Source organism: Chamaea fasciata, unplaced genomic scaffold, assembly GCF_029207755.1.
Source record: "Chamaea fasciata isolate MVZ Bird 193981 ecotype frontalis unplaced genomic scaffold, bChaFas1.0.hap1 SCAF_1, whole genome shotgun sequence".
NCBI classification, from domain to species: Eukaryota; Metazoa; Chordata; class Aves; order Passeriformes; family Sylviidae; genus Chamaea; species Chamaea fasciata.
Window position 1 is genome coordinate 69998719 of NW_027094086.1, and position 26626 is coordinate 70025344.

Below are 26626 nucleotides of genomic sequence, written 5' to 3' on the forward strand. Positions count from 1 at the left end.
TACAGTCCAGTTCTTCTCTTTTAGCTATGAATGACATTAAAGTTTAGACTGGAAGCCTAAATTTTAGACATCTTATATCAGGCAAGGTGAGACTCACTTTTAACTTTTTCATTTGTTTCAGCCTCTTCATTTTTGGTCCTCTCTGAGACTAATCAGAATTAGAAAATTGAGGCAAGAATATTCACAGCACTGTATAATGAAAAGCTATTGCTATGAAACACAAAATCTTTACATTTCTCTTTTAGTGTCCTGGTGGAAACATTTTAGTGCACATTTGAGCCGTGACAATACTTGTTTTCACTTCATGAAACATTGGACATGAAATTTAAGTATTTTTTTACTAAGTCAGTCAATACAGTTCTCTTAATATGTATTTTTCCAATCACTTACATAATCACTGATCTATAATGAGCTTTGCTGTTTGGTTGGAAATATTAGAGCTGGGTTAATTTCAGAGTTACCTACAAATGGGTTTCTCTTCAGCAGTTCTTAGAAACCTCTTTGAAATTAAACATGACTGTTTTACTTTTCTTTTAAATTTGATTTTTCAAACTTTTTGTTTCAAACCGAACAAACAGCACTATTTCTAGCCCAATAGATGGACTTTCATGAAGAAGTCTCAATTCCTGTGCAGGCCAAAAGGATGTACCAAAATAACTGAGTTCCAAAGGCTCATCAATGCTGCATTACCTTACAAGAGGCAACATGTGCATGATACAGAAAATAAGTCTTAGTTACTAATATGTGGCCAGTTCTTGTCAACTACAGGAAAAACTATGGCAGGCCTTACCAGTGTGGCTTCGTTTGTGAACCATGAGCACATTGGGACCGATGCAAATTATCCCACAGATATCACATTTTAGCTTTCCGTTAGGAAGTCGAATGCCTCCAACTCCTGACAAAGCCTTGCTGCCTGGGCCATTGTGTGAGCCATTCATTTTCTCTCCTGTGGCATCAAGCATTCGTAAATCCTCTGCACATTCTTCCCCATTCATTTCACAGGCACGCCCATTCTCTTCATCACTCTGAGTCTCTATTTTAATATTACCGGCTGAAAGAAACAATACAGGATGCCACTCAGTTTGGTAACAGAACAAATAACGTGGCAAAGAAACAATCACATGAAAGGAGTTAACTTCTAAACAGCAGGTACAATATCACTAAATAACAAATGCTATGACCTCAACTATAATTCTATGGGTAATGTGATGAGTTTGTAACACATGGAGCAATGAACAGTGAATATCAGTAATTCAAGTACAAGGCATCCAGGGAGCTGGGAACCCAAACAATATTACAAGTCTGTTTCTAGGTCACTTTGATATTTTTGTGTTTATAGCTTTCATTCTGACAATCAAGCTAATTGGAATGAAAGTTAAAATTAATCAACTTCATAGGGCTTTGTCCAAAACAATTGTGAAAGTAAGTAACTCAACCCAATGGATAAAAATGAACAGAAAATGCAACGTTCTCCACTTGGCAGGAATATTCCAAAGGTTGTACTGAATCCAAATTTTTGGTTTGCAGTTCTATGGGGTAAGCAACAATGGGAGAGGAGAGTACAAACACTGATACAGAAAGCAGGGTAGGGAAGGATGAAAGGAAGAATTTAAGGAAATTATGAGAGCCACAGTTGTGTTTCTAAGACAGCAGGATTAGGATTGCTGAGTAATAGGAGAGGATAACTAGAGCCAGAGGCTATGATTAAAATACCATTAAAAAAAAAAAAAGGCGTCTGGAAAAATGCTTATGACTTTATTGGATAAATCATTTTTGTTGTAATCCCATAGGTGACAATTGCTTGCAGCCAGAAGATGAATTTAGGTGTAAACTTGCCATAGCCTCACAACATGTGATACACAGAGGCTAGTAAATTTGATTTGGTATGAACACAGCAGACTTTAACATGAAGGAAAGGGGTCAAGATCCAGACAAGTTCATGCCAGTATTCATTCCTCTTCTCTCCACAGGATTGTACAGTGTTTTATGTAGAAAAAAAATAATCCTTGCTGTTATTTCCGTCTTTTCTAATCTGGTGATTTTGGTGAATAAATACTTCTTCACTAGGCTGAAAAAGACCATTTCATTGCCCAAAATCTTACTTTCCATACAGTAAAAAACCCTCTACCTTCATCCCACCCCACTAAAAAAAAAAAAAAAAAAAAAATTACTTCACTGGGTAGCTAAGAATGTGGGGTATGTTTCATCCAATAAAGTCCAGGTCTTTTCCTTTTGTGGAACAACATTTTTAAGGTAACCTTATTCAAAAGTGATGGTCTAGCAATGTGATAACAATAAGCTACAGGAAATAATTCAAGAGATTGAAAGACCTTAATATTCCTTTGAAATGGAGAGGATTGACAAGCTCTTCTCTGACACAGCCTGCAACCTCACAGGTGTCCCAGAAAAGACCGCATGGATGTAACTGACAAGAGTATCTGACTCAAAATCCTACTGGGAAACAGAAGCCTAAAGGTGTTCACATTTATGAATACTGCTTGACTGGACACCTCTTAAAAAAGTCCACCAATCTATGTATTTTAATGATTTTTCAAGCATTGCACTTCTAATAGAAATCATGTGCAAAACAGAGTAATTGTATATCATAAATAGCAGTTTTCCTTTAAAATGCATGTTCTAAAAAGGGGAATAATTCAGTTATAGACAAAAAAAATAAAGGACCACACAGTGACTTAGAAAGATGGTATGACTGGTCAAACAGAAGTGATTCTGCAAATTTAATGGGCTACAAACTCATTCTGCTGTTTTCACCATGGCAAATGGAAGCAATTGAAGTGCTTGGCTTGGGTATATGACAAGATTTTTCACAATTTACCTGTAATTTTTTTCTTTCAATGGTAAGAATAATAAATATATATTTATACTAAACAATTACAGACTCCTTGCCTGCCAGGGATTTGGAGAAGCTGGCTTTTAAAGCAGATTTTCATTTAAGTTAAAACAAAATACACATGAACAAAACAAAAAGATCGGACTACTTACGTGCATGCAGACAAACATACATTACTCAGAAATGAAATGACACAAACAAAAATTTTAGAAGTAGGAACTAGATGGAAATGCTCTCTAGTGAACTGAGTTTCAGTATACTTACTGGAAAAAGATTTGGGAATTATTGCATGAAAGTCCCTAAAGCCTTCCGCCCCGTATGCAGCTGCAATAAAGAAGGCAAACAGGATGCTGGTTTGTGGTACTGCTAGCAGTAAATGTAAAAGAAGATGGCACTATTGCTATAAGATAAATACCTAGGAGAAAGACAAAATTATCATCACAGAAGCAACATAAGCAGTTTAGGATGAAGGAGGAACAGGAGAAGGACAGCTGGCAGGGGAATCCTGACTTGTCTAGAACAACTCCCATTTGCGAAAATGCCCTTTTCTTCCAAAGCAGCCAACAAGTTTTATCCTGTTATCTAGAAGCATAATGTACTCTTGGGTATTCCCCTTGCCTGAGCATTAACTCCTGCTGAAGTCAAGAGGAACTCTTGCTAGTGTCTCAAAAGGGTCAATGCAGGCCCCTACAGTGCAGCTTCCTCAGAATTTTTTTTTTTGCCAATATGCCCTCTTTCTGTGACAGAGATCTCTTCCTTACACATCCTTGTTTCTAGTCTCTGCAGTTATAAAAAGTGAAATTGTGTTGTTTTGTTCTCACGCCCACTGGTCTTATGCAATGGAAGAAGAGGGTATTCAGGTTTACATATATATGTATTTATTATTGTGTATACTGGTATATTTTTGGCTTGTATTTCTAAGGCTTGTCCTCATAATGTATTTACAAAAAACAGTTGTACAAATATGTTATAGCCTGCATATTATGAGTAGCCACATACAAATTACCATGTCATTGGACATGCTGACACAGGTAATGCTGGAGTTCATTACTTGACATAAGCAATGACAGGGATATTGATCCAGTCAATATTCACTAAAGCTCTCCACAGCTATGTCCTGGACTGCTGCAGCTGTACTGCTCAATGAATGTCCCCATGCAGATCAGGCTGAATAGCCAGGATGTGAATCCATTTGGCAGCGCAGCTCATGGCAGGGGCTCAGTTTACATGCAGAGCTCACTTTGCCAGTGAGAGCTGATAGACATTGAGGGCACCTGACTCATCTTGGGTCCTCACAGAAATTTATAGGTCTAATTAACAAAAGAAACAAACTGTCCCTGTTCAAACTTCTTGCAAATCTGTCTGCAATATGAGAACTAGTGAAAAGAGCCCTACTGATGCAGGAGACACAACAGGAGAGAGAAATCACTCCAGTAGAAATCATGAGGATTTTTATTAAATCTGAATAATAGGGAAGGCAGGGTATACTTTCTTATAATGCTTTCTTATAATACTTTCTTATACTTTTTTTTTTTTTTTTTTTTTCTGTGGGGACTTATACTGGAAATAAAAACCATCAGTGTTTTCTACTTTTGTGAGAGTGATTCTTGTCCCTCCCTTGTAATAGTGATGAAATCACTTATGGAGCAACAACAATGTGAACAATGTGAAAAATACCTGTAAACCATACTTTTCATGTGCACTGATTAAGAATATACTCAGACTTTGTACTGGTTTCTGAAACTGTTACCTGATAGAGTTTTGTAGGAATCATTTCTGTGCACATCCATAGCTATGTACACACATATGCAGATATTAATTAGCTTTAAAATAGCTCATGGTAATAATTTCTCATTGGCTCTTGTAACATCATTAAGAAATTATTCATTAATTAATTAACTTCAATTTGGTTGGAGGTGACCTTAACAGGCTCAGTATTTTATTCTCTTTGTACACATTATCACAATTCAGGGGTGTTTAATACAAACCCTTTTTTCTATGGAAGGGGTGCAGAGTTCTTTGATGTTACTGAACTGACAGCTTTCTCCCACTCCCTTTTTACCTATCCAGAGTGTGGAAAAATTACCTAAAAGCAGGGCACTGGCTGGGTCCCTTGTGCTCTCTTATGTTTATTGGGAGTTTCACTTGGGATTTTCTGAAGAGAATTTTAAATTAATGTTAAAACATCTGTTCAGTATTCTATAGCTAAAGGTGATTTACACAAGTCTTAGGAAAAAAAATAAATTGGTGTATCACAGGGGAGAGAGGTGATAATATAATTTATCACTGAAGAGCAGCGTTGCTGGCTCTGCATCAGACTTGGGCTGGGGCAGTCAGGAAAGCAGAATGGCATGAGAATAGACAGTGTCACGCTTCCCTGGAAAGAGCTGAGCAACATGGACATGGAAGGGAGGCATTTTGCAACGAGTGAAAGAGTTGATAGTAAGAGGAAAGGAGAAAACAAACAGACCTCCTGGGAAACTGGCTGTAGAGGGTGGCTTTCGAAGCACAGAGAAATAGGCAGCTGGAAAAAAGATGCATGGCAACAATTAGTAATTTGTTTTCAATCCAATTTACCTTCTCTTTTAGCTATGGGACTCCCTCCCAGCTGTAAAATACTTTCAGTTTTGTGAGACTTTGGCAATGGCATAGGTCTAAGTACCTGGGCCATAATTACATTTGGAAGGGGGCATTCACCTCCCAAGTCATATTGTTCTCCAGTGGAAGTTTTAAAGAAGTAAAAAGCATAAGACCTGGCTATTCAAGGTATTTAAAGAGTAATAGAGAAAGACAAATCACACTGAAGCATCTAAGGCATTTAAACAATAGAGTTCCCTTACTCCCTTTGATTTTTTATGGGATTTGAACTTTTACCCCAGTAAGTACTAAACTATCTTGTGGCATATACCTGCATTTAAGAATTTTTCCTTTAGACTTTGAAAATTACCCAAATAATTCAGTTTTGTGTCATGCAATGTCTTGTTTGTGCTTTGTAGCCAAGAACAGAGAAAGATTTCTCTTCAAGTTGCTGCAAATAGTTTGGGTGCATGTAATTTTTTGTTCTCATGGCTCACTTGTTATTCCAAGACAAGTCAGAAGTATTCTGTTGATATTAGTTGATGCTTAAATGGTAGCTTTAAAATCCAAGCTCATGAAGACACTGTAACTATTCAACCAGCAGTCATACCTGACTGATTTGAACAGTACCTTATCACTGTAACTGGTGGAAAAAAAAAAAACAAAACCCAAAACCATCCTTTCTAACAAATGACAGAAAATGTTGCTAAAAAGGCAGAATAAGATGAAGAAATCCCACTTATCAGGCCAAAATAAATCACCTCAGCATGCCAAAATGTGTCAATAAATGCAGACAGGATCTCTTTTTGTTTACATAGGTACTCAGAAAACAGAAAATTGACAGCAATCCCACCTGTTATTTCTGATAGAATACATAACAACTATTCTGTTTTGTAATGGCACACGAAAGCTTTAGCATTTGGCTTTATGCACTGAAATCCTTCCCCCTTTCCTTTTCACATCATGGTCACTTACTGTGGTGTCAGCTCTGTTCTGACCCCACAAGAGCACTGCAGGTAGAGGATGCCATTCTCAGAAATGAAAGTTGTTTTTCCACAGAATATTTAAGGAGTCATTATTCACCAGCCAGACTTGACAACAAACAATGAAGACCAATTTTTGAAGTTAAATTATGTTTCCATTAATAGTATCTTTCCCATATGAGTATTGAAGCAACAAGAGGAATTGTGTGGGTGTGAAAAACGACAACAAAAGATCTGGGCAAAGGAACCATAATGCAATGCCTTGAGCTCTTCTTCAGCGTAATTCAGAAGACATAACAGAACACAGATGGGACTGATCAAACTAACTGGTTATTTAGCTACAGATGCACCCAAGCGGTCTTAAAAATTACTTTTCTGCTCCCTCCTTTCTACATATAGCACTGCATTGGCCAGTTAATCAAGCGTTTGTGGTGTCTCTCTGTGTAAAATGCTGAAAGTTAGAGGGCATTTTCAAAGGGAAATAAAAATAACAGAAGGAAGAGTAGTAGCAGGAGCGGCTGGGACACACCTGCAGGTAGAGGGGCTGGTGCTGACGGATAAGGAGATCCTCCCTGCAGGGTCCATGCTGCTTCCTTTGACTCCAGGTGCCAATCAGCCCTTGGCAGCCAATTTCTTCCCTACTCTAATTCTGGCTTTCAATCAAATGGATGTTATTCCAGAAACACAGGCGTCCACAGATAAGCTATCTCCCATGGGACAACTGGTGTGAGGAGCTCCACCCATGTCATCACCCATGTCATCACCCATGACTGCTACTTCTCCCTGCTGCTGCCTGGAGGGGTGCCCACCCCATGTGACACCAGTGCCTGTCAGCATGCACAGCCTGTCCTCAGCAGAAAGGAGCAGGGAACTGTGCTTCACTGCATTGCAAAGCACATCAACATGTTTTTCTAGGGGATTTTCTAGTGAAATCAGACTGTACAGAATCAAACAAGTTAACAAAACAACCAACAAAGTATGTCCTCTCTAGGTACAAGAAGTGGCTTTTGCTCCATTGTGCATTCTCCCAGTAGCCTCCTGTTAAGTTATCTACAGGAATTTTCCACAGGACCAGTAAGGATGCATTGGTTAAAGACAGATTCAAATAATATTCTCAAATATACACTTGAAGATAAGAGCCTTTTATATACCTTTCTAAATTTGTGTTTCAGTAGGAAATGATCTGTAACCAAACCAAGGGGCTGGTCTAGTTCATATTTCTTGTCTTTGTTGTGACACTTCCTGGTACATTTTGTACTGGATTCAAGTTGTTTTTTCCAAATGACAGTTAACTACCTGGCTGATTAACATTCATAATCTGAACTACAAGTAAAACTAAATTTTAAAAGCAAGAGAAAGAGCACTGTCAGGCAATGCCATACTAAACCTGTTTCTCAACTTCTACATGTATGTGTAATCCATTCTTCCTATATCAGAAAAGCTCTGCATCTTTTACTGGCTGCATGATGGAGAAGCTAAAGGAACTGCTGCAGGTTAGCTGGTAATAGACTTTGTTGACAATTCTCTGCTTTGAGAAGTAAGAACAGCACTTTTCATCCTCAAACTTTTTTTTCTCATCTGCTTTCACTAGATTTTTAAAATATGGACATTAAAGGATGAGGGAGTAGTAAAAGGGCCCTTAGCAAGAAATTTTTAAAAAGCAAAGTAACCTTAAATAACAATGCACAACAGCGAGGTAAAAACACTACCATACTTGAAAACATTCTCAGCTCACACAGGTGTGTCTGTGAATCCACACACTTATGTGCTGAGACTGGAACCTCTGAAGATGCATTCTTCAAAAATACTACAGGCACAATCATTGTGGCTTATACACTTCCCCACACAGCAACAGCTATTTAAGAAAAGCAATACCTAGGATATATGATATCCTAATATTTATAAGCATTTCCCTTCTCTAATCCTTCCACAAAGCATGCTTTAGTGAAAGTCATGGGTGTTAACCAATCATCAACTAATGCAACAAAATTCTAGCTAGAGGCAGTTGCACGTGGCAGCTGGGAGAACATGAAGGGAGTATGCACCTGCAAAGATTAGTGTTTTGGAGAAGAGGAATGACTATACTGAAATTCAACAGGCAGACCAGAAGCTCCACAAAGGTGGAAGAGACATCGAGGCTCTTCCATGAAGCCGTGCTGTCAGTGGCTGGAAGTTGCCCTTATCTGGGAGCTACTGCGGGCATCCCTTAACAAGGCAAATGGCTTAAAAAGTGCAGAAACACAGTTAAAACCAGACAAGGTGATCAGTTACATATAAATAATGTGAACTGCAGTTATAGGGGGAGTTTAAGCTTGCTTGACCAAGAAAAAAGCTATGAAATCTGAATACACACAAAGGGTATTGGTCAGGTATCAGACAAAGGGAACAGTCGCTGCCCTGAAGAACAAAACTCCTACCTGGGAGCAATGAAGTGCCCTTGGTTCTGTGGTTCAGGGAAAGGCAGGGAGATGAACTATTTTGTATATTGCTTCAGAGAACCTAATTTTGCCTTGCCCTGTATGCAAAGTTAGCCCTTCTTTGCAAACCCTCCCCTTTTCATGTGCCAGCTCAGTGAGATGCTTGCACATCCTTATTTTTTTTGCCTGGAGTGGCACAGAGCTACCCTGGCTCAGTGTCAGGCCCATGCAAGTCCATGGGCATTAACAAGTCCATGGATGTTAACAATGTGCTCTGCCTTCACTATCAGTGAATGGACACAGGGGCTTTTCCAGGGACCATTCAGCTACCATGATGATGCCTTAAGCAACATTTTACGCAAATGTACATAGTTCCCCATAGCTGTCAAAGGGTCAGTAGATCCAAATTTAGACCAAGCAGCTGCGTTTAGGTTTGGGGAGGTGCCTTTGGGTGTCGTGCCAAAGCTGTGCACTGTCAATGTCCTCTTTTGAGAAGAGGTCAGAGGATGAAATGGAGAGGAACCCAGCCAATTCAGCACTTGGGAGGGAATACACTATGAAAATTTTATTATCCTGCCTACTCTAAAAACAAATTGCTGAGCAGAGTCTTCTGTGCCCCTGCTCATCTGACAGGGGAAAAAACCCCCAGGGATATTGAACGTTATTTTAGACTAAAGCAAATTAAATACAGTCATTACTTTATGAGTAATAAAGTAGATGTTCTCTCTCAAGACTGTGCAAAGGAGTTGATGCTGAGTTACGAAGTCTGCTTTAGGTCCATTAACCCTGAGTGCTCAGTTATTTTGCCAGATGCTTTTGAAGATTCTTCTATTTGGGTTTTAGAAATTTTATGAGAATGTTTTGCAGTCTAAACTGCTGTTTACTTGATTAGTTTACTCAACATTCCAGAAAAAGAAAATCCTCATCTACATCTTCTGGGGGAGAGGCAAAAATTTTTCTACAGAAATCTCAAAGAAATTCTCTGAATATGGACATACCTGATAGCTCCTGACGGGAAGAAAAGTCAGGAAAATATCAATTCTTTCCCACTGTGTATCACAGACAATGCTTTGCTACAGGGACCTGTATTCCCTCTCTGGCAATCAGTCCTCTATCCTGACATGGCAAGAAACCCCAAACGATGCTGGCAGACTCTCAGAGATCCGGATTATTCTGAAGCCTACAAACTCCATTTAGTATACATTTTTAAGAGACTTACTGTATTTCCTCACTTCCTGACCATTTTTTCATGCTTGCAGTTTTCTTGCTTTTACCTCAGGAAAAACAAGCATACCTTCCCTTTCCTGAACAGAATCCATCCTTAACCACACTAGTGCTATGATATTGTCCCTGACACTGGATGTCTCTTCTGTGAGGCATGCAACAATTGCAGAGTTGAACACTGTTTTCTTGGGTCTTTGAGTGAAGTGCTAAGAGAAAAACATAGATTTCACTAGTTTTTCTCCAAAATCTGAAGGAGATAATATTTTAAAAAATCGGTTTCTCAGAAAGACGTGGGGAAAAATATGTCAGAAGTTAAGACTAAATAATTTTATATATAAAAGTTATTACAGCATCCTGAACTTCCTAATTCTGATCTGCAATCACAGCTCAGCTGTGATTTGAAACAACTGAATTTAGGAGTCCCTACTTCTGTCATGAAGTGTGTCTCCAAAACCAGAAAGTAACTATGCTGCAGAATTGAAATTTAGCCAAGTTTCTGGTGCAGGTATCACCATGCCTCCAGAACAGAGAGGCAATCCACTCAGGTGCAGCCTCCTCAAAGTCTGAACAACTCTTCAGCAACAGCTAAGGCTGATGAGTGTGAAAGGCATTTTAAAATTATTTTACCTCTGTTGAATCAATAATCTGACATTTGAAACTCCTTGGAAACACAGTCAAGATCACCATCTTCAGACAGTCACAATCACCATGCTGAGTGATCTTACTTCAAAAGGCAAACATTTTCTTAACTTGGATAGAACAAATCATCCAAGCCAACACCTTGCCGGCAGAGCTTCAAGAGACAAGTCTTTCAAAATAATAGGTTTTAAACTGAATAGTCTCCAATAGCTCAAATCGCTCAACTAAACTGTGACAAGGAGCCCAAAACTGTCTATTATGAACATCAGAAACTTATACAACTCAGACCACAGAAATTATCCCACCAAAACCTTATCTCTGGATGAGGTATAGAACAGAATAATCCAATATGGTCTAATTAGTGTTCCAACACTCTTCCACTCATTTCAATTGGCCTACCAATTACTTCAACATTTGTCTATCAGCAAAAGATTTTTACAAAAGCAACTAATGTTTTGAGGCACCCCAACTTCAGAAACTAGTGAAACTAGATTATCAGAAAACAGACCACCCTGGAAAATGCTGATCCACTACGAAATTAGACCACTGTCTCAAGCTCTGTATCTGAATCTTGGGCATTCAGTCATCTCAGAAGCTTCCTCTATTTAGCTTGCATGTGCAGGCAGGCATTTGTTACCTCCTCACAAACTCTGTTTGATATAACTTGTAAGCTGATCAGTAGTGCATTAGTTAATAAAAAGGACATTTCAAATACCAGAGATGGTTCAGCAATTGCTTTCCAATCTGCAACAGAGGGACACTATGAAATCCCTGGTCCACTGCAGCACCACACAGACTAGAAGCAACTGTGTGGCAGTGGAGAGCAGTTTTGAAGTATCAAAATCATATGGGAGCTTAAATCTCTTAGACTTTTAGTGGTATTCAGATTTTTAAGACATCTTGAGCTTCCTATGGTGGGGGGCTGGGGGGAATGGAGAAAAAGTAAACCCACACTGAGAATGCTGTGAAACTTGAGTCCAGTTGCAGCCATAGCTGAGAAGATATTGCAGCTTCCCCCTTGTCTCCTTGGCTTAACAGGAAACCTTTACCTACTGTTCCTCTAACTCCTTCCACAAAGAGCAGTCTGGACATATTTCCTCCCTACCCACAGTTGTTTATCTCCTTAGCATCTGTCATGGCCTAGAAGTTTGAATCAACTCCTACACCAGTTGCTATGGTGTGATTGTAAATCACTCAGGTTGGAAGGTTTCTAGGAGACCACAGACATGACAGAGAGGAGAGGAGAGGAGAGGAGAGGAGAGGAGAGGAGAGGAGAGGAGAGGAGAGGAGAGGAGAGGAGAGGAGAGGAGAGGAGAGGAGAGGAGAGGAGAGGAGAGGAGAGGAGAGGAGAGGAGAGGAGAGGAGAGGAGAGGAGAGGAGAGGAGAGGAGAGGAGAGGAGAGGAGAGGAGAGGAGAGGAGAGGAGAGGAGAGGAGAGGAGAGGAGAGGAGAGGAGAGGAGAGGAGCTCTAACTAATGGGTGCCCTAGAAGCAGCTGGAGAAAGTCCTTGGGAGGGAGTTTTTCCAGCTGCCTGATATCTCAAGAGAGCTACAGCATCTCATTTTCAACCATGTTATCTTCCAAAGGTTTACTTCACATACAGACATGCGCCCTAAGAATAGTTTTTCTTTTGAGGTTCTATTATTTGTTTGTTTGTTGTTTTGAAAGGACAGTTTTAAGAACTGTGCACAATACAGGTCTCGATCACTGCTCAGCTTTCATCTCTACAGGCAAGTTCAAAACCACATCATGGCTGTATCTCCTCTGTTGCAGCAGTATTGTGGGAGGCCCCTACACTGGTTCTTGCCTGCATCTCTTGTTGCATTCAAGGACCCAGTGATGGTGCAGTTTGGGATTATCTTTAACTATGAGGAAAGCTATTATCTCAAGTTACCAAGATGGAAACTTTCTGACTTTTTTGTCATTTCTCTTCCCTATTTATAAATCTCTCCCTTCCCTACCCACTCCTGCCTCTCCACCCTGATCTGCTTCTTTGCATTCCTGGAGGTGAAACAAAAGAGCTGCAGTTGTGACACTGCAGTTTGTGTGTCACACTGTAACATTTCCACATCCTCCTCACTCTGTTATAAAAGTACTCTAAGAGGAAGAAGTGCAAATAATGAAATATAGGAAAGTAGGAAAAGAGGAAGCAGCCAAGAGACAGCAGCCCAACTGAAATGCTAAGAATTATGGAGAAGTGACAGAAAGGGAAGCATAGACAAGGAATTATACTTAGTGGCTTAGTAGAAAAAAAATTAAAACTAACAAAAATTAGAAAGATTTAGCCCTTTTTGCCTCTCCAGTAATCTTCCAGATTACTATTCCTCTCTGACATTCACCCACTTGACATGTATTCCTTTCCTCACCTACTTTAAGACAGGCACCAAACTGTGGCACCCTGTGTGCAGCTGGACTCTTCCAAACCTGAACTAACTCCCAGCCCATTCCTTACCTTCATATCAAAGGCACAATTAGGCAATGGTCTTTTTTGCTGAAGGCAGCCATGGGGGACAGAGTGATGGAAGAATACAGAAGGAAATTGGCTAAAGCAGAGTAGGGATTGCCTAACTGGGCAATCCTGCCTGGCTGGCAGTGGATGGAGCAGACAACTTAGGAAGTCCTTCCACTGAGATCATGTGTCCCACTTGTTCAGAATGAAACTTGCCTGGAGCAGAAAGCGTTTGAGATACACATAAAGAATTTTCTCTTCTTCGTTTCCAGGCAAAATGGATACAAAACAGAACATGGACTTCTTTAAGAACAGAGTGGGAATACCAGCTTATTACACTCTCCCATTTCTTGGGGACTTTTCAGCAAAAATTTCTCTGATAAAGACCTAAGTAGACAGTAAAATTGTGAGAAATGATCCTCTGTAAATATCACAACACTAACAGTTATGCATCATTTTTGAGTCAAGCTCCAGTTTTTGTCTTATCTGGTGGCTAACTGAATTTTTGTTTCTCAGGAAGGTAGTGGTGAAATTCTGCAAGTAAATTAAGACAGGAGTGTTACACAAAGGTGTACTGTGATATTTATTTGTTCATCATTGCATGAAAGCTACCTTATTGAAAGAACTGTCAAAACCATTTGGGGCTACTCCCCACAAAAGAGGCTGTCAGGAGGTGATAAGTAATGGGTTTCAGTAAGGCTTCACTTTTTTTGAAATACACTTGAACAGAGAATATTAGCAGGTTCAGCTCTTCTCTCTACCATTTATCTGTAAATTAGAAAATATCCTTTGTGCCACTTAAGCAGTGTTTATTTCTTCAGCTAAAGTCAATGTAATTTGGGACATCTGAAACTTCCTACTTGCATTGGAAGGAGTTAGCACTGCTCTCCAGTGCATGGCAACAGTCCCTGAAATGGAATCACTGTTGGGGACCTGCACTGCATGTCCCATCCTGCAGCTGTGACTGCTCTCCCACTTCCCTACAGGCACAGCACCAGTACCTCTAGTCTACATGAGCAGAGTTTATACAGGGCATTGTTCTTGTAGGGCTGGCAGTGACCAAGCTGTGCAATATCCACTACACTTATGTGAGAGGAACTATAACCACTGTGAAGGTTTTGCCTAGCTTGTCATATCCTACCTACTATAGAGATGGACTTCTGTTTAGTTCAGATTTGAGGGAAATGACCTGCCTTCTTCTGGCTTTACTGGTCCTGGTCTGGTTTTTGCTTCAGTGGAGCCCTTCTTGATGTAGTTCAGATTTCCAAGGATAAAATTCAGTCATGTGGCAGTTCAAGAAAAAGAATGTTTTGTTAAATCAAATGAGCATGGTAAGAGAGAACATAGATATGGATATTCTCCATAGGAAATGGATGTAACTTTTCTTTTTGACTTTGGATGTGAAATGTAAAGCAAAAGATGCATAAATAGAATCATTTTTCTACCAATCCAGTCATAATGTTACTTACTGTTAAACCAGAACAGTTGGAAACAGCTAAGCATTGGGCTCCACTGCAACCCTAGCCATAGGGAAAGGCACAAGTAGTTTGGTTAAGGAACAATACCACAAGGGGATTTTTATGCTGATGTAAACTTGGAAAAAAGAGAACACTAAATAGCAATAGAAACGGGTAATACTTGAACTCCAGAACTATTCTCAGTTTCTCAACAATTATTAATAGTATTTATTCTCTAATATTTCTCATTCTCACACTCAGTGTCCCACTGCTTCAGCCAACAGAGAATTTGATAGCAAACAAAATTTTACAGCCTGAAATGGGGGCAAGGCATTGGATGCAGACTGAGGAAATCTAGCTTTAATTCCTAGCTTAGCCACAGACTTCCTGTGTGGCCTTGGGAAAGGCATTTAATCCATCATGTGCCCTTACTTCCCTATCTGCACATTTTTCAATTCTTTTAAAATGGGGATAAGACTTTTTTGGTTTGTATTTTTTTTTTTTTGATGGGGAACTCAAAAGCCATTTTGCTGCTTAGAGTGATTCCTATATTCAGGTACATGCCTCTCAAGTGTCCTAACATAAAGCTGAAATCTGGCCATGCACTGGTCACCCTCTTGGTATGTATTCCAAAGAAGAAGATTAGGGACCATGGATCAGGCAGAAATTGTAGCTCCAAAAAAATTGTATAACTTAGGTATTTGTGAAAATGCTGCTCACAGTCTGTGATGCATCCTACTGAATTATACAAAGGTAGAATTACTATCCAGTCTAATAAGCCTTGATTCTACCCATAAAATACCGGATATAAAATGCTTGGAGCCCTCAGCCAGCTCTCCCTTATCCAGGATTGCTCAAGGTCAAAAAGTAAACTTTTTTTTTCCCTCAGACTGATGCAGAAGCAGGAAAGAAATTTTATCTTTCCTCAGCTAACCTTTTCCCATGTTATCACTCTGTTCCAAGAAAGATGTAAAAATCCTAAAGGCAACTACCTCAAAGAAAGAAAAAAAAAGCATAAGCTATTTAATAGCCAAAGCAGTTTTTAATTATCCTCCACACTGAAGCCAGAATGACAAAATAAACAGTGGTCTGAGAAAGGAGAGAAGAGAGGGGTTCAGCCTGTACCTCTGGTGTGGAAAATGACCTAAAACTGAAAACTGTGTCATCTCTAGTTCAGTTGCGTAGTGCTTCTCATACATGTTCAGTTATGAGGTGTGAAATCTCACTCCAAAACCAAATTGCTATTTTTTCTTAAATGCAAAAGATCTTCAGAAACATCTTAGCATAAAGAAAAGTCTGGACCAGAGCATGGATTTGATATCCTGAAATTTGGGCTTATATTCCTACTTTATTTTCAGCTGTCCAGCCTCCCAAAACCAGCCTCACTCACTTCTGTCACATCAGCACCAGGCTGCAAATTCATTGACTGCACTGGTATAACCCAGGATTTCTGCCCTCCCAAGTCAGGCACAGAGCTTGGAATCAGCCCCCATCTTTTTCCAGAAGCCCAAGTGACAGAGTAAATTGCTCCTCTGTACTAAAATCTAGACTAATTTTAAGGCAGGAAACTAATTATTTTGTGATTCCCCAAGTGACGTAACAATTCATTGACAATATTTATTTTATTCCCTCATGTACAATCACCAAATCCTTAATTTATTTACTTTTACCTGCTTTATATTTTCCAATCTTACTTTTCAAGCTAAAGAGATGTGGTTTAAAATGAAGGTGAGTACTTTGAACCAAACCAATCCCACTGCACCCTGGAGAAGAACACACAAGACTGTTTTGCTGCATCTGTTAGAAAAACAAATTTGCTCTCTGGTCTCCAGAATACTGTATATGGTTTAGATTGCACAGCACAATTGATTACATTTCATTCTGCCATACCTTACACACCTCAGCTAGGACTTGTAAAGCTTAATTAATCAATTATGTATATATATAGCCTTAATTAGACTGTAAACTCTTTGGGGTGTTCTGTTGGTGTTTGTGCAGTGTTTAGAGCGACAGAGGTTCTTTTCCAGAAGCCCTGTGCCACAACATAAAATCAGAGACAAAAAAAAAGTCCCAACAAAACAATTGGAAAAAAATGGCAGTAGAAAAACCCTGAGCTTAATTCACTCTCTTTCTCAGTCTTACACCAACAACAAGAGCTAAAATGGACAGAGGACACACAATTATATGCAACTAGAACAAGATCTGTGCTGTGAAAACTGGTGCCAGGCATTCAGAGGGTGATCAAAACTTGGTCTCCTGTAAGGGTTAATGATCTATTTAGACTATCATTGTTGGCATTTCCTGCCATCTCAGCATTTATGGAATAGTTAAAAGTGTCTAGGAGGCAAAGCTTCTGGCAAACTTCCTCTCTGCTCCTAGTCACGTGCCCCAGCCAGCATAAGTGCATTTTACTTGGAAGAATCCCTTTAAAAGCATCTTCTCAGTTTATCTTAAAAGAGTTTTTCAAATATTCCAAAGGAAAAGACATTGCATTGTGTTTTCACCAAATATGATGAATTCTCAGGGTAGAAACACACAAATGTGTGTCCTAACGTGCCATAACATATTAGGAAACCTTCTTTCCCATTAACTACCAAGTTGCAGCTCCGTGTTGTAACCAAGCCAGAGACAATACATCAGCAGTGCCCAACCCAGGATTCAAAAAGCACCTAAATTTCATACTAACACCCAGAGAGTGTGGTAGGACTAAGTGTGGGGCAAATGGAAATGTTGAAAAACCTTCCTCATTAAAAAGCAAAACAGTTTTACAGAAGTTGCTACTTCTTATTAGCTAAAATAAACTTTGGTATCTGACATGGTTGTGCTGGGGAGCATAGTGAGGTCAAGAAAGGAAATGAAATCCTGCTAACTTCATCACCTACAAACACATACATCCAGAAGTACAGTTTGGGCTATTGGTCATACAGGCTGAGCCAGGTCATGGCCAGGTAAGTCTGTCAGATGCTGCAGAAAGTCTGCAGACTTGGTTTTCAGAAAATGATCCTTTACCTGGTAAACTGGTCAGCAACTGGAGACAAAAATCTGGGACTGGTGAATGATGCTTTGTTCATTTAGAAGAGAGAACAAGTCAAGTTTGAGTCTGAAGTGACTTGTCCAACACACACACACACACAAAAAAATTGTATTGGCTGATTATTTCTGAGCACATAAAACACTCAAATCCCAGTAATCCCCATATTCTACTTGAAGGCCTTTGGACTCTTGGAAACTGCTAGTCATCAGGATTGTCACTTGCATTAGAGCGGTTCTAAGAGCTCTCCTTGCCACCTGGATAAATGAAGTAAGCTCATCCATAGCTTCAAATTCCTCTACCTCAAAGTCATCATGGAGTACCAGGAAAGTTGATGTGAATCACAGACTAACACCTTCAGGGTAAGGTGCTTCTCAAGCGTCTTAATAAGAGAACGTTGAAAGTTTCATTTTCTATTGCCATCTGTTTTATCAAAAGAACATGCAGTGCCTGTCAGTAGGGCAGGATGGTGGCATGCTGCAGCAAACCTTCCCAGCAAGTCTGCTGAAACTAGCTTCTGCTGATGCAAATGTGCTATTTGCTAGAGCTGCCCATGGCTATCTGATTAACTTCCATCCTATGCCTGAACGTGAAAAACACAACCCGCAGCCCAGAATGTGAGGATCACTGTGTTCTCAGGAAGTAGGCAACCATTTGTGCTCTGTCTCACTGAGGGCAAAAAAGAGGGGTGAAAAAAACCACCATTGCAGAGAAAATATGAGTTCTCACACAGGAAGGCAGGGGACTGCATTGTGCTCAACTACCCTGGTCTTTTTGAGGAGTTATATTTTGAACTTACCTGAAGCTCCCCAAAATGCGTGTAAGGAGATTCCATGAATACAAATTACTTTCTGGGACAGAAGAGCAGAGGCGCCCATCACTACCTTTATTACAGTGGTACTTTTAACTGTGCTTTTGTATTTGTTAGCTCAGTTGGCTACAGAAACACCCCTAAAAAAGTTATCAAGCTAGGCATGCATAAGCTTTTAGTGGAAGGCTGTATCTCAAAGGAGAGATTCAAGATATTATATCTGTATTTCCCATTAGATTATTTCAATGTGTCACCCATCTCTCCCTCTGCTGTGAGTACTATATACTCCCCAAAGCTCCACTGCAATCCTCAGTTTGATACAGGACTGCAAAAGAATCTTCTGGAGAAAAATATTTCATTAATGTTTCCCTGTCTCTCCATTACAGACCTTACTTAGATAATACTGGAAGGAATTAAGTTAGTAGAAGACCTGAATGCAAGGAGGAATAGCACTTATGAGCTGCAGGGGAGAATCCTGAGGACCCATGTATCCCTCACTGCTAAGCCAGTTGTGGCAAGCAGGAGAGCCTTTTCAGGCAGAGAATGCTGGAAGGAAGACTTGGGGTTGTGTGTGTTTCTCTCTCTCCTTTCTCCATTTCCCTCTATCTTCATGAACCCCTTGGCGGTCCTTCTAGTACAATGACCTTCACAGCTGCCTTGGCCCAGCAGCTTTACGCAGACTACAAAAGCCACAATGGGTACAAGCAGATCTTCCTCAGCTGTTACCCACTTCCCAAATGGAATTTACAGTTAGGTTTCTTATAGGGATACAGACAAGTTAGCAGGAACTAACCTTTTCCTCTTTTAGGTTTGAAAAAAATATTTTCATGGCATGGGTTTATGTTGCAGAGTGTATGTTCGCTTGGTCTTAAGAAGAAGGAAAAGCTCAGCTTTCAAGATAAACGTTCTTTTGCATATGTGGACTGTTTTTACAGACATAAACAGAGAGGAGCTTGGTTTTGCAGGCACATAATTTTGTGTGCTGACAGACACATATTTGTAGGTACATATGTGTATGTGTGTACATATAAACATGCAAAGAGAAGAATATGGAATAAATGGCTCCTGACAGGAAAGAGAAGAATATGGAATAACTGGTTCCTGACAGCTGGAAAGTACTGTCAGGAGCCATTTCAAGTTTCAAAGGCAGTATCAAAAAGAACAAATGCATTGTAAAAAGCTTTAGAAATGAAAAACGTATTTGCATTTTCTTCTAAACACCAAGGGCTGTATCATGCACGGTATAAATCAGTCTCTTTCTTTGAATACAGGAAAGAGCTTATTATTAATGCTTATACTGTACAGCAAATGTACAGACTCATTAATGTGTAATTACAGAATAAACAATATCAGACTTCTCCAGTCTGTTTTGCAAGGAGAAAAAGAATTCCACTTAACACCACAATAAGCCTATGATAGGATACCAATTTTACTAGGATCTACTCGCAATGTAGCGGCAAGATTAAACAAATGTGATACCACAACAGAGGTAATGCCTCATTACCATTATTCCTCCCTCATATATTTAATGTGTTGGGCTCCAAAGCCACTGAAGCCTTTTTCTAGAACAATTATAATTTCTCATTTTTACTTCTACTTGCCATTATGTGGACAAATGGGCAGGAAATTCAACCCCTCCCCAAAAAATCCTAGTTCCCATTTGACTTCTAGATAAATTGTTGTAAATCCACACCTGCAGCAGACAAAGCTCCAGTGACCATGCTGGCCATTGGGGCTTCCCCACGTCCCCTCCACCGTCCAGCCATGGGAGGTGCCAGTTACAAAATTAGTTGGATTCTGGGGAGAAAAAGGATAAACCTTGACTCAGAAAGGAAGGTGCCATAACAGTACAGAAGGGATGTTCTCACCTCTTTGCGCATGGCTTCAGTTTGGGAAAACTGGGAGGAGTGCTGTGCTTTGGAAAGACAGTGACATTCACAGCCTGAATTGTGAATAACAGCCAGCTGGAGGTCAGGGTACACATGGATCATGCACAGTTTGACACTTCCCTCAGTCTCATTGGTGTTTTTGCTTTGCAAACCCGGGCACAAAACCCAAGCACCCCATAAAAAGGCAAACATATTTTTCATAGTGAATTCTACAATGTGCTGTTTTCCCCTGAAAATAAATTTTCATATGGAAAGAACTGGAAGGACGTATCTGAAATGCAGATGCAGCATGAGGGGTGCAGGAACAGCACAGTCCCCATTTTGGTGCTAATGAAACCATCCCACTTCAATGCCAACTACTGCCACCACTTCCGAGCATTGCAACACAGATCATAGCAGGAAAAAACAGGTTCCATAACTTGGCCCATATAATGCTGAGATACACAGTACTGTGAATGAGAAGGGACAGATCTCCCTCCAAAAACCCCCTAAGCCACTATTAAAAATCAGAATACAAAGCTCTTAGCTTAGACAAAAATCCCCAAAACTCAAAAACCACCAAAGATTTGGGAAGTTCAAATCCATAGCAGGGATGTTGGCTGATCACAGCTTCTTACAAACACAGGATGCTTTTAAATGACGAAATACGGAGAATGAATATTTCCTCTTCTATTAATTGCAACACAAGCTGAAAGTGTCACCAACTTTAGTTTAAACCCACCTTTTCATTGCATTAAACATTTCTGTTGTTACTTAATCAGCAGGGAGGGCAAAATGTTGTTATATGAAGGAATTAGCAATTTATTCTAAAGATCTCAATAATTATTTATTTTTTAGGAAGTTTCAGGGAACAAGTGAGTTTCTCATATCGATCCATAAAATAATCTAGAAGTTACTGAAAACTCTGGTAAGAGTCACTTCCTCAGAAGTAACATTTCCAGGGTAAAAAAAAAATGGTTCATGTCAAAGTTCTCCTTACTCTTCAGTTTCTTCTCCTTTTTTTCCCTCTCTTTTTTTTTGTATTTAAACTCTGATATGTGGCTTGGAAGAATGGAAGTTAATTCATGCTGCTATGTTTCTCCATTTTTGCTACATTCATTACACTTCTCAAGTGAGATAATTTTGGACTATCTTTGGGGGAGGAGAAGCACGGGAAATGGAATGTGAAAAACAAAGAGAAAAACATGTGCCTTAACTTTTCTTTTTGGATCAGGCCTGTTTTGGCTGGAAATTGAGACTAATTCTGTGCTTGCTCTGTCATTTTTTTTTTCCTGCAATCCTTCAATTAGGTTCTTAATCCAATTTTTGGGCATGGATTTTGCCATGTTAGGATTACAATCTCATTTGCATCAATAGAGTATGGGTTACTCACTTCCAAAAATCCTACTTGGTGCCTGTGGTGTCACTATGGCTAATGATGAAATGATAGATTAGATACCTTACTGGGATCTCTTTTTATGCAGGTAACTTAGACACCTCAATATTTCTGAGAAACATGACCCCAAACGGCAAAAGAACTGGCATTATTCCTAACTTCAAAATGTGTAAAAAAATCAAGAAAAAGAATACACCAGGGTTATATTACTAGGAATTCTGTTCCTGCATGTGCAACTTCACAACACAGAATCCACCTATGGGTGATGGAGGAGGCAAGGGAGGGAGGGAGGGAGGGAACAGCAGGGTGTCCAGCATTGCAGGCTGAGTTCTAGCTGCTTTTGGGCTGCTGCTCTGCTCACTTCCTTGTTCAGGGAGGCAGCTGGATGAGGCATGACAGTTTCCAATAAGCTGTCTCTGGAAGCCAAAATCCTGGGATGCTAGCTGATCCACCTTCAGAAGTTTAAATGCTTGTTGTGGTCCCACATCTTCACCATAAATTACATGCTGAGGGTAAGCCTGCACTGGTGGCTATGTCACACCTACCTACTGCCTTCTGGGCAATGCTTTTTCCTGAGAGACCATCTGAGGCTTCAAGAAACCTCACAGAGCAAGCTCAAAGAAAAGGTTCAGGAACAAACCTCTGTCCTGCTGCAGTGAGTGGTGTTCACTCCTGGCTTTAGGACTACAGCTCCAAAAAGGAGCTCTTCCATCCCCTCTCTTTATCATAAAGGGCTTATTCTACATTGGAGAAAACTGCGGAGGCATGGCCAGGCTGCAGATCCTTCCTTGCAAATCTCAGATGTGGTGGATCAAGCCAAAGTGACGCTGTGTTTGCCCATTTTACTGTTGGACAGAGCCCGGGAAGTTCACATCTGAGGGGAGAGCACAGCGGCAGCTCCTCTGCATCCAGAAACCATCTCTTCCCAGGGAGACACCACAGCAGGAGTTGAAATTACAGAAATGTGAGGAGTGGCTAAACAAAACCAAAAGAGCAGCTGGTTCCAAAACAGCACCTCTGTAGAGCCAAGTAGTCCCTGCACTGTGTCTCAGCCCAGCGGTTATGTTGCACGGTTTAGTCCTGAAGAGCACTTGGGGTGAAACAAAACTTGCTCGAGGCATAAAGCAAGTCTACAACAAAGAGCAAGCAAGAATTAACACAGAACAGAGGGGTGGCTGGTGTTGGGAAGTCAATCCAACCTTTTGATGAAGAACCATTCCTTAAACATAACCTGAATTTTTGCAAGTCACAGTTACAGACTTCTTCCCCAGCTTAAAATATGCCCGTCTTCCAGCCCGAGCCTGCTGTTTCTGAGTTGAGCTGCAGCCACTGCTGAGATCCTGCTAGATAAATTTTACTCCTGAGCTAGAATGGGGCTTATCTCTGAGGCCCATCTCTTCTGCTCAGATAAAGAGAACTTCCTCTCACTGCAGTTTAGATCAGCAGACTCAATCTCTGTACCTAAAGCCACACAGCTAAACACACTGCATCTCTCCAATTCAAGCAATGCTGGCCACTCTCCAACACTGAAGAAACAAAACTTTCACAGTTCCCAGGGTTTTCCTGACTTCTGTGCTGATGTTCTCTTCTGAAAACACAGCTTTACCCAGACGGTGCTCATGAAATAGGCTGCAGCTCCACAAGCTACACAGCTCTGTAGAAATGCGAGAAAAAAACCCCTTAGCTTCAGGACCTCCTGCAATATCATGTTGCCACACAGTGGCAACACAAATCTTCCTGCTGTCATACTTCTGAGTAAAAAAATTCCTCACAAAACTAAATAAAAATCATTGTAAAGGTACAACTCTTTTTAGGATCAGTTCTGTTCTCAAAGATTTGATGTTGTCATGTGCTACGGTTGCATCAAGAGGGCAGATTTTTACATGCCTGATCTGGCTTTGCACGGGTTGAGAGAACTTTGCACGGGTTGAGAGGTCATAATGCAGCACGGCCTACAATGGGGCTGTGGCAGCTCTGTTTTCCAGGCTGGGTCACCCTCACTTCCACAAATTTCTTGCAAGTTTATTCTGAAAATGTTCACCCTCCATTACTTGCAGCAAGCATTTTTAAATTTGATAGAGGAATTCACTTTCAGTAATAGGGCATTTTTCCATTTGCCTTTGTGCACATCGTTTTGCGTCCTAAGTTGTTACAAAGATCAGAGCATGTCTCTGGAACAACAGGGAATTCCCAATGGCCCCATATACCTGGGTCTTCTGCACCTCACTCTAGCACACTGTTTCACACTATGCTCATGCAAAACATACCTTTGAAGGCTGGAATATAACTTATATCCTGTATGACATATTTAAGGGCATTAATGAAATTTCTCACATGCCTTCTCCAATGAAACCACCCCCATCCTCTTCTATACAAATCCCCATAAGAGTTTTGCAGACAAAATGAAAATAATCCTGACAAAAATATCTCCTGTGTTCTCCTTAAAAAAATATATATATCGTAACTGACAGACTCTCAGAACATACAATACCAGTCCATACTGGGGAATGTTACTTTGGGGTTAGAAATAGGGGCTTCAGACCAAACAAGAGGGGAGATTCCTCACTTCCCTATTTTTCAAAGTTCCTAAAATATTTCAGCTTCAAGTTTTTCAATTCCTTCAGAAGCCTCCTAAGTTGGACTTTCAAGCCTTGTTTCATTGCGGAGGGTTAAAGACAATTTTCAAAGCTTCCCAAACCATCTCAAAACAAATTGTCTCTCTGTTCGCATGAGGGCTACATCAGGTGAGATAGCAATTATCACTGATTATTCACAAAGGCTCATCAGCTTTTACACACTTCCGTACCTTTGAGCAGCAGAGATGTCCATCTGAAAACTGAGCAAATAAAACATATTACACAGTCCTCCAGGTTACCTCAGGTCTCAGAATTTGGTTCTCTGAATGTCCAGGCACACACATGCCACACTTTATTATTCATACACAAGACACTGCCTTCATAGCCACTGAACACCCCCAAGGAGGGGTATGCAAAGATGTTTAGCTCCAGCACTCTTTTTCTTCAGCCCCTTTCCCTGCCCAACAGAATTACCAGGGCAGCAGTGAGCTGAACCTGTCTGAACCACAGGACAGATTTTGCAAGCTAGGGTGGGGCACTTCCCCTTTTATCTTTCCTCGCTTTTCCCCTCCGTCTGCTGCCTTTCCACACTTTTTCTCTGACTCCACCCAGCTGTGTGTGAGTTGCAGTAGATTTATGTAATGGCAATGGTTGCGGTTGCCTGGTGGCCCCTCAGCAATGCTTGTGCCCATGCTCTTAAATGGTTGAGCTCCTTTTAAGGAAGTAAAGCATCAAAGCTGCTCAGAGAGGGGACACTTGCCTGCATCAGCAGTAGCTCGTCATGCAGGTTACAACCTCTGAATGCCCATGGCTGGGAGGGAAGACACCAGAGTGTGAAGGCAATGTCAGGGTCCCAGTGATGCCACGCACTGAAGCCTGCAGCTACACAGGCTTCTCTTCAGTAACTGAGTTGTGGGAGGGATGCAACATCATCACCTGGTATTTCCCACTGGGAGAGAAAAATGTCCAAAAAATCTTCCTTTTAATGTCTTTTCCCATACTTATTTATTTTAAACAAATAGACTTTATAACTTCATATGAATCTTGTCTGTGTTCTATTGATGTCTATGATCACCTTGACTGGTTACTTTGGGTATACTCTGTCAATTGTACAACAGTTTCAACCCAATTTTGTGAGATGAATTCTCCCCACCTCTTAAAAAGAAGATCTCTATACATTATTTATTCCAGGCCCAGACTGCAATCTGTGACTACAGTGGTAATATCTGACTTCTACCTTAGAAGTTTATGGTCATCTGCAGCACCAGACAGCTATCTGTGCAGAAATGGTGAGCCCACAGCCTCTTTCAGAGGCCACCAGCACTATGAGATGGCTTTTTTTACCCAGTGATGGCCACCTATGGAATGGGCAGTTAAGGATAAAGGAAGGCACTGCCTACATTTCTACATAAATGCCACCACTGGAGCAAATGGCTCTTTCTCCATGAAGTAGAGTCTGATCTACAGCTCACTGAGTCATTAACTTCCCACACATGGCTTGAATTAGGATACAGTCTCAGAGCAAAAACAGCCCTAAATTGCAACTGTTTACCACACACAGGATGTTCAGTACTGATCATCCACGAAAGGTGCACGCCACGTTTAACCCGAGACTTGTGGATTCTGAGAATTATCAAATGATATTTCCAATAGGGTGCTATGGGAAATAGGGCTGTTCAAAACAGGCTGCAAAGCACTAATTCTTAATAGAATGGACTTTCAGTGGGATATGTACTTCTAAGTAACTCAGACCAAGATTTCAGAAGGATATTTAGGAGAGACGATATAACAGAGTCTCTAGAACCTTAAAGAGCTGTGAAAATCTCACACTTTGCTGAAAATGTTCACCGTGTTTTCTAGAGAAACTATCTGTAGAGCACATGGCTGAAAAGAATAAGAAGAAAATAATAAAATGTTACAGGTGCCAGATCAGCGTGAGAAGCAAATTTGGGGTGGAGAATAGGACAAGGAAGGAGGAAGATCTAGTGGACAGAGCAGCAGAAATTAAGCATGCGGAAGAAAGCTGCTCAACACATAGTGGCTTTCTGGGGTTGCAACATTAAAATCATGGTAAGCTCATCAAGGAAATGAAGAGCCTTGATGGTGACCGGGACATCTCTTCAATACATTTCTGCTTTTCTGTGCTACTTGGGGTTATTACTAGAAACTGTTGATAACTATACTTCCATAAATCACCCTTTCACACTGTCGATCATTTTTGTATTGGTCAGAAGAAACCCATGTTTTGGGCATCCCCCCTACCTGGGGACCCAAGTCAAAACATATATTTCATGGTCCCCATGGTACCTCCTTCATGAAATTTGCACCCTGTCCGATAAATTCAAAAT

The 26626-nt window shown here is 40.5% G+C and overlaps 1 protein-coding gene across 12 annotated transcripts in view; it reads right to left on the reverse strand.

The window, feature by feature from the left end:
• IKZF1 (IKAROS family zinc finger 1) overlaps window positions 1-26626 on the reverse strand; it is a 71083-nt gene that overhangs the window by 21520 nt on the left and 22937 nt on the right. For 4 of the 12 annotated variants that reach the window (XM_066185673.1, XM_066185699.1, XM_066185664.1 and 1 more), the window contains exon 4: window positions 791-1051. The exons of 2 other annotated variants lie outside the window; for them this stretch is intronic. In XM_066185673.1, coding sequence (XP_066041770.1) covers window positions 791-1051 — 261 coding nt within the window. Of the gene's footprint in view, window positions 1-790; window positions 1052-3115; window positions 3176-5321; window positions 5376-20131; window positions 20190-26626 lie in introns of those variants that run through there. 6 more of the 12 variants (XM_066185736.1, XM_066185683.1, XM_066185643.1 and 3 more) reach the window with 3 other exon arrangements.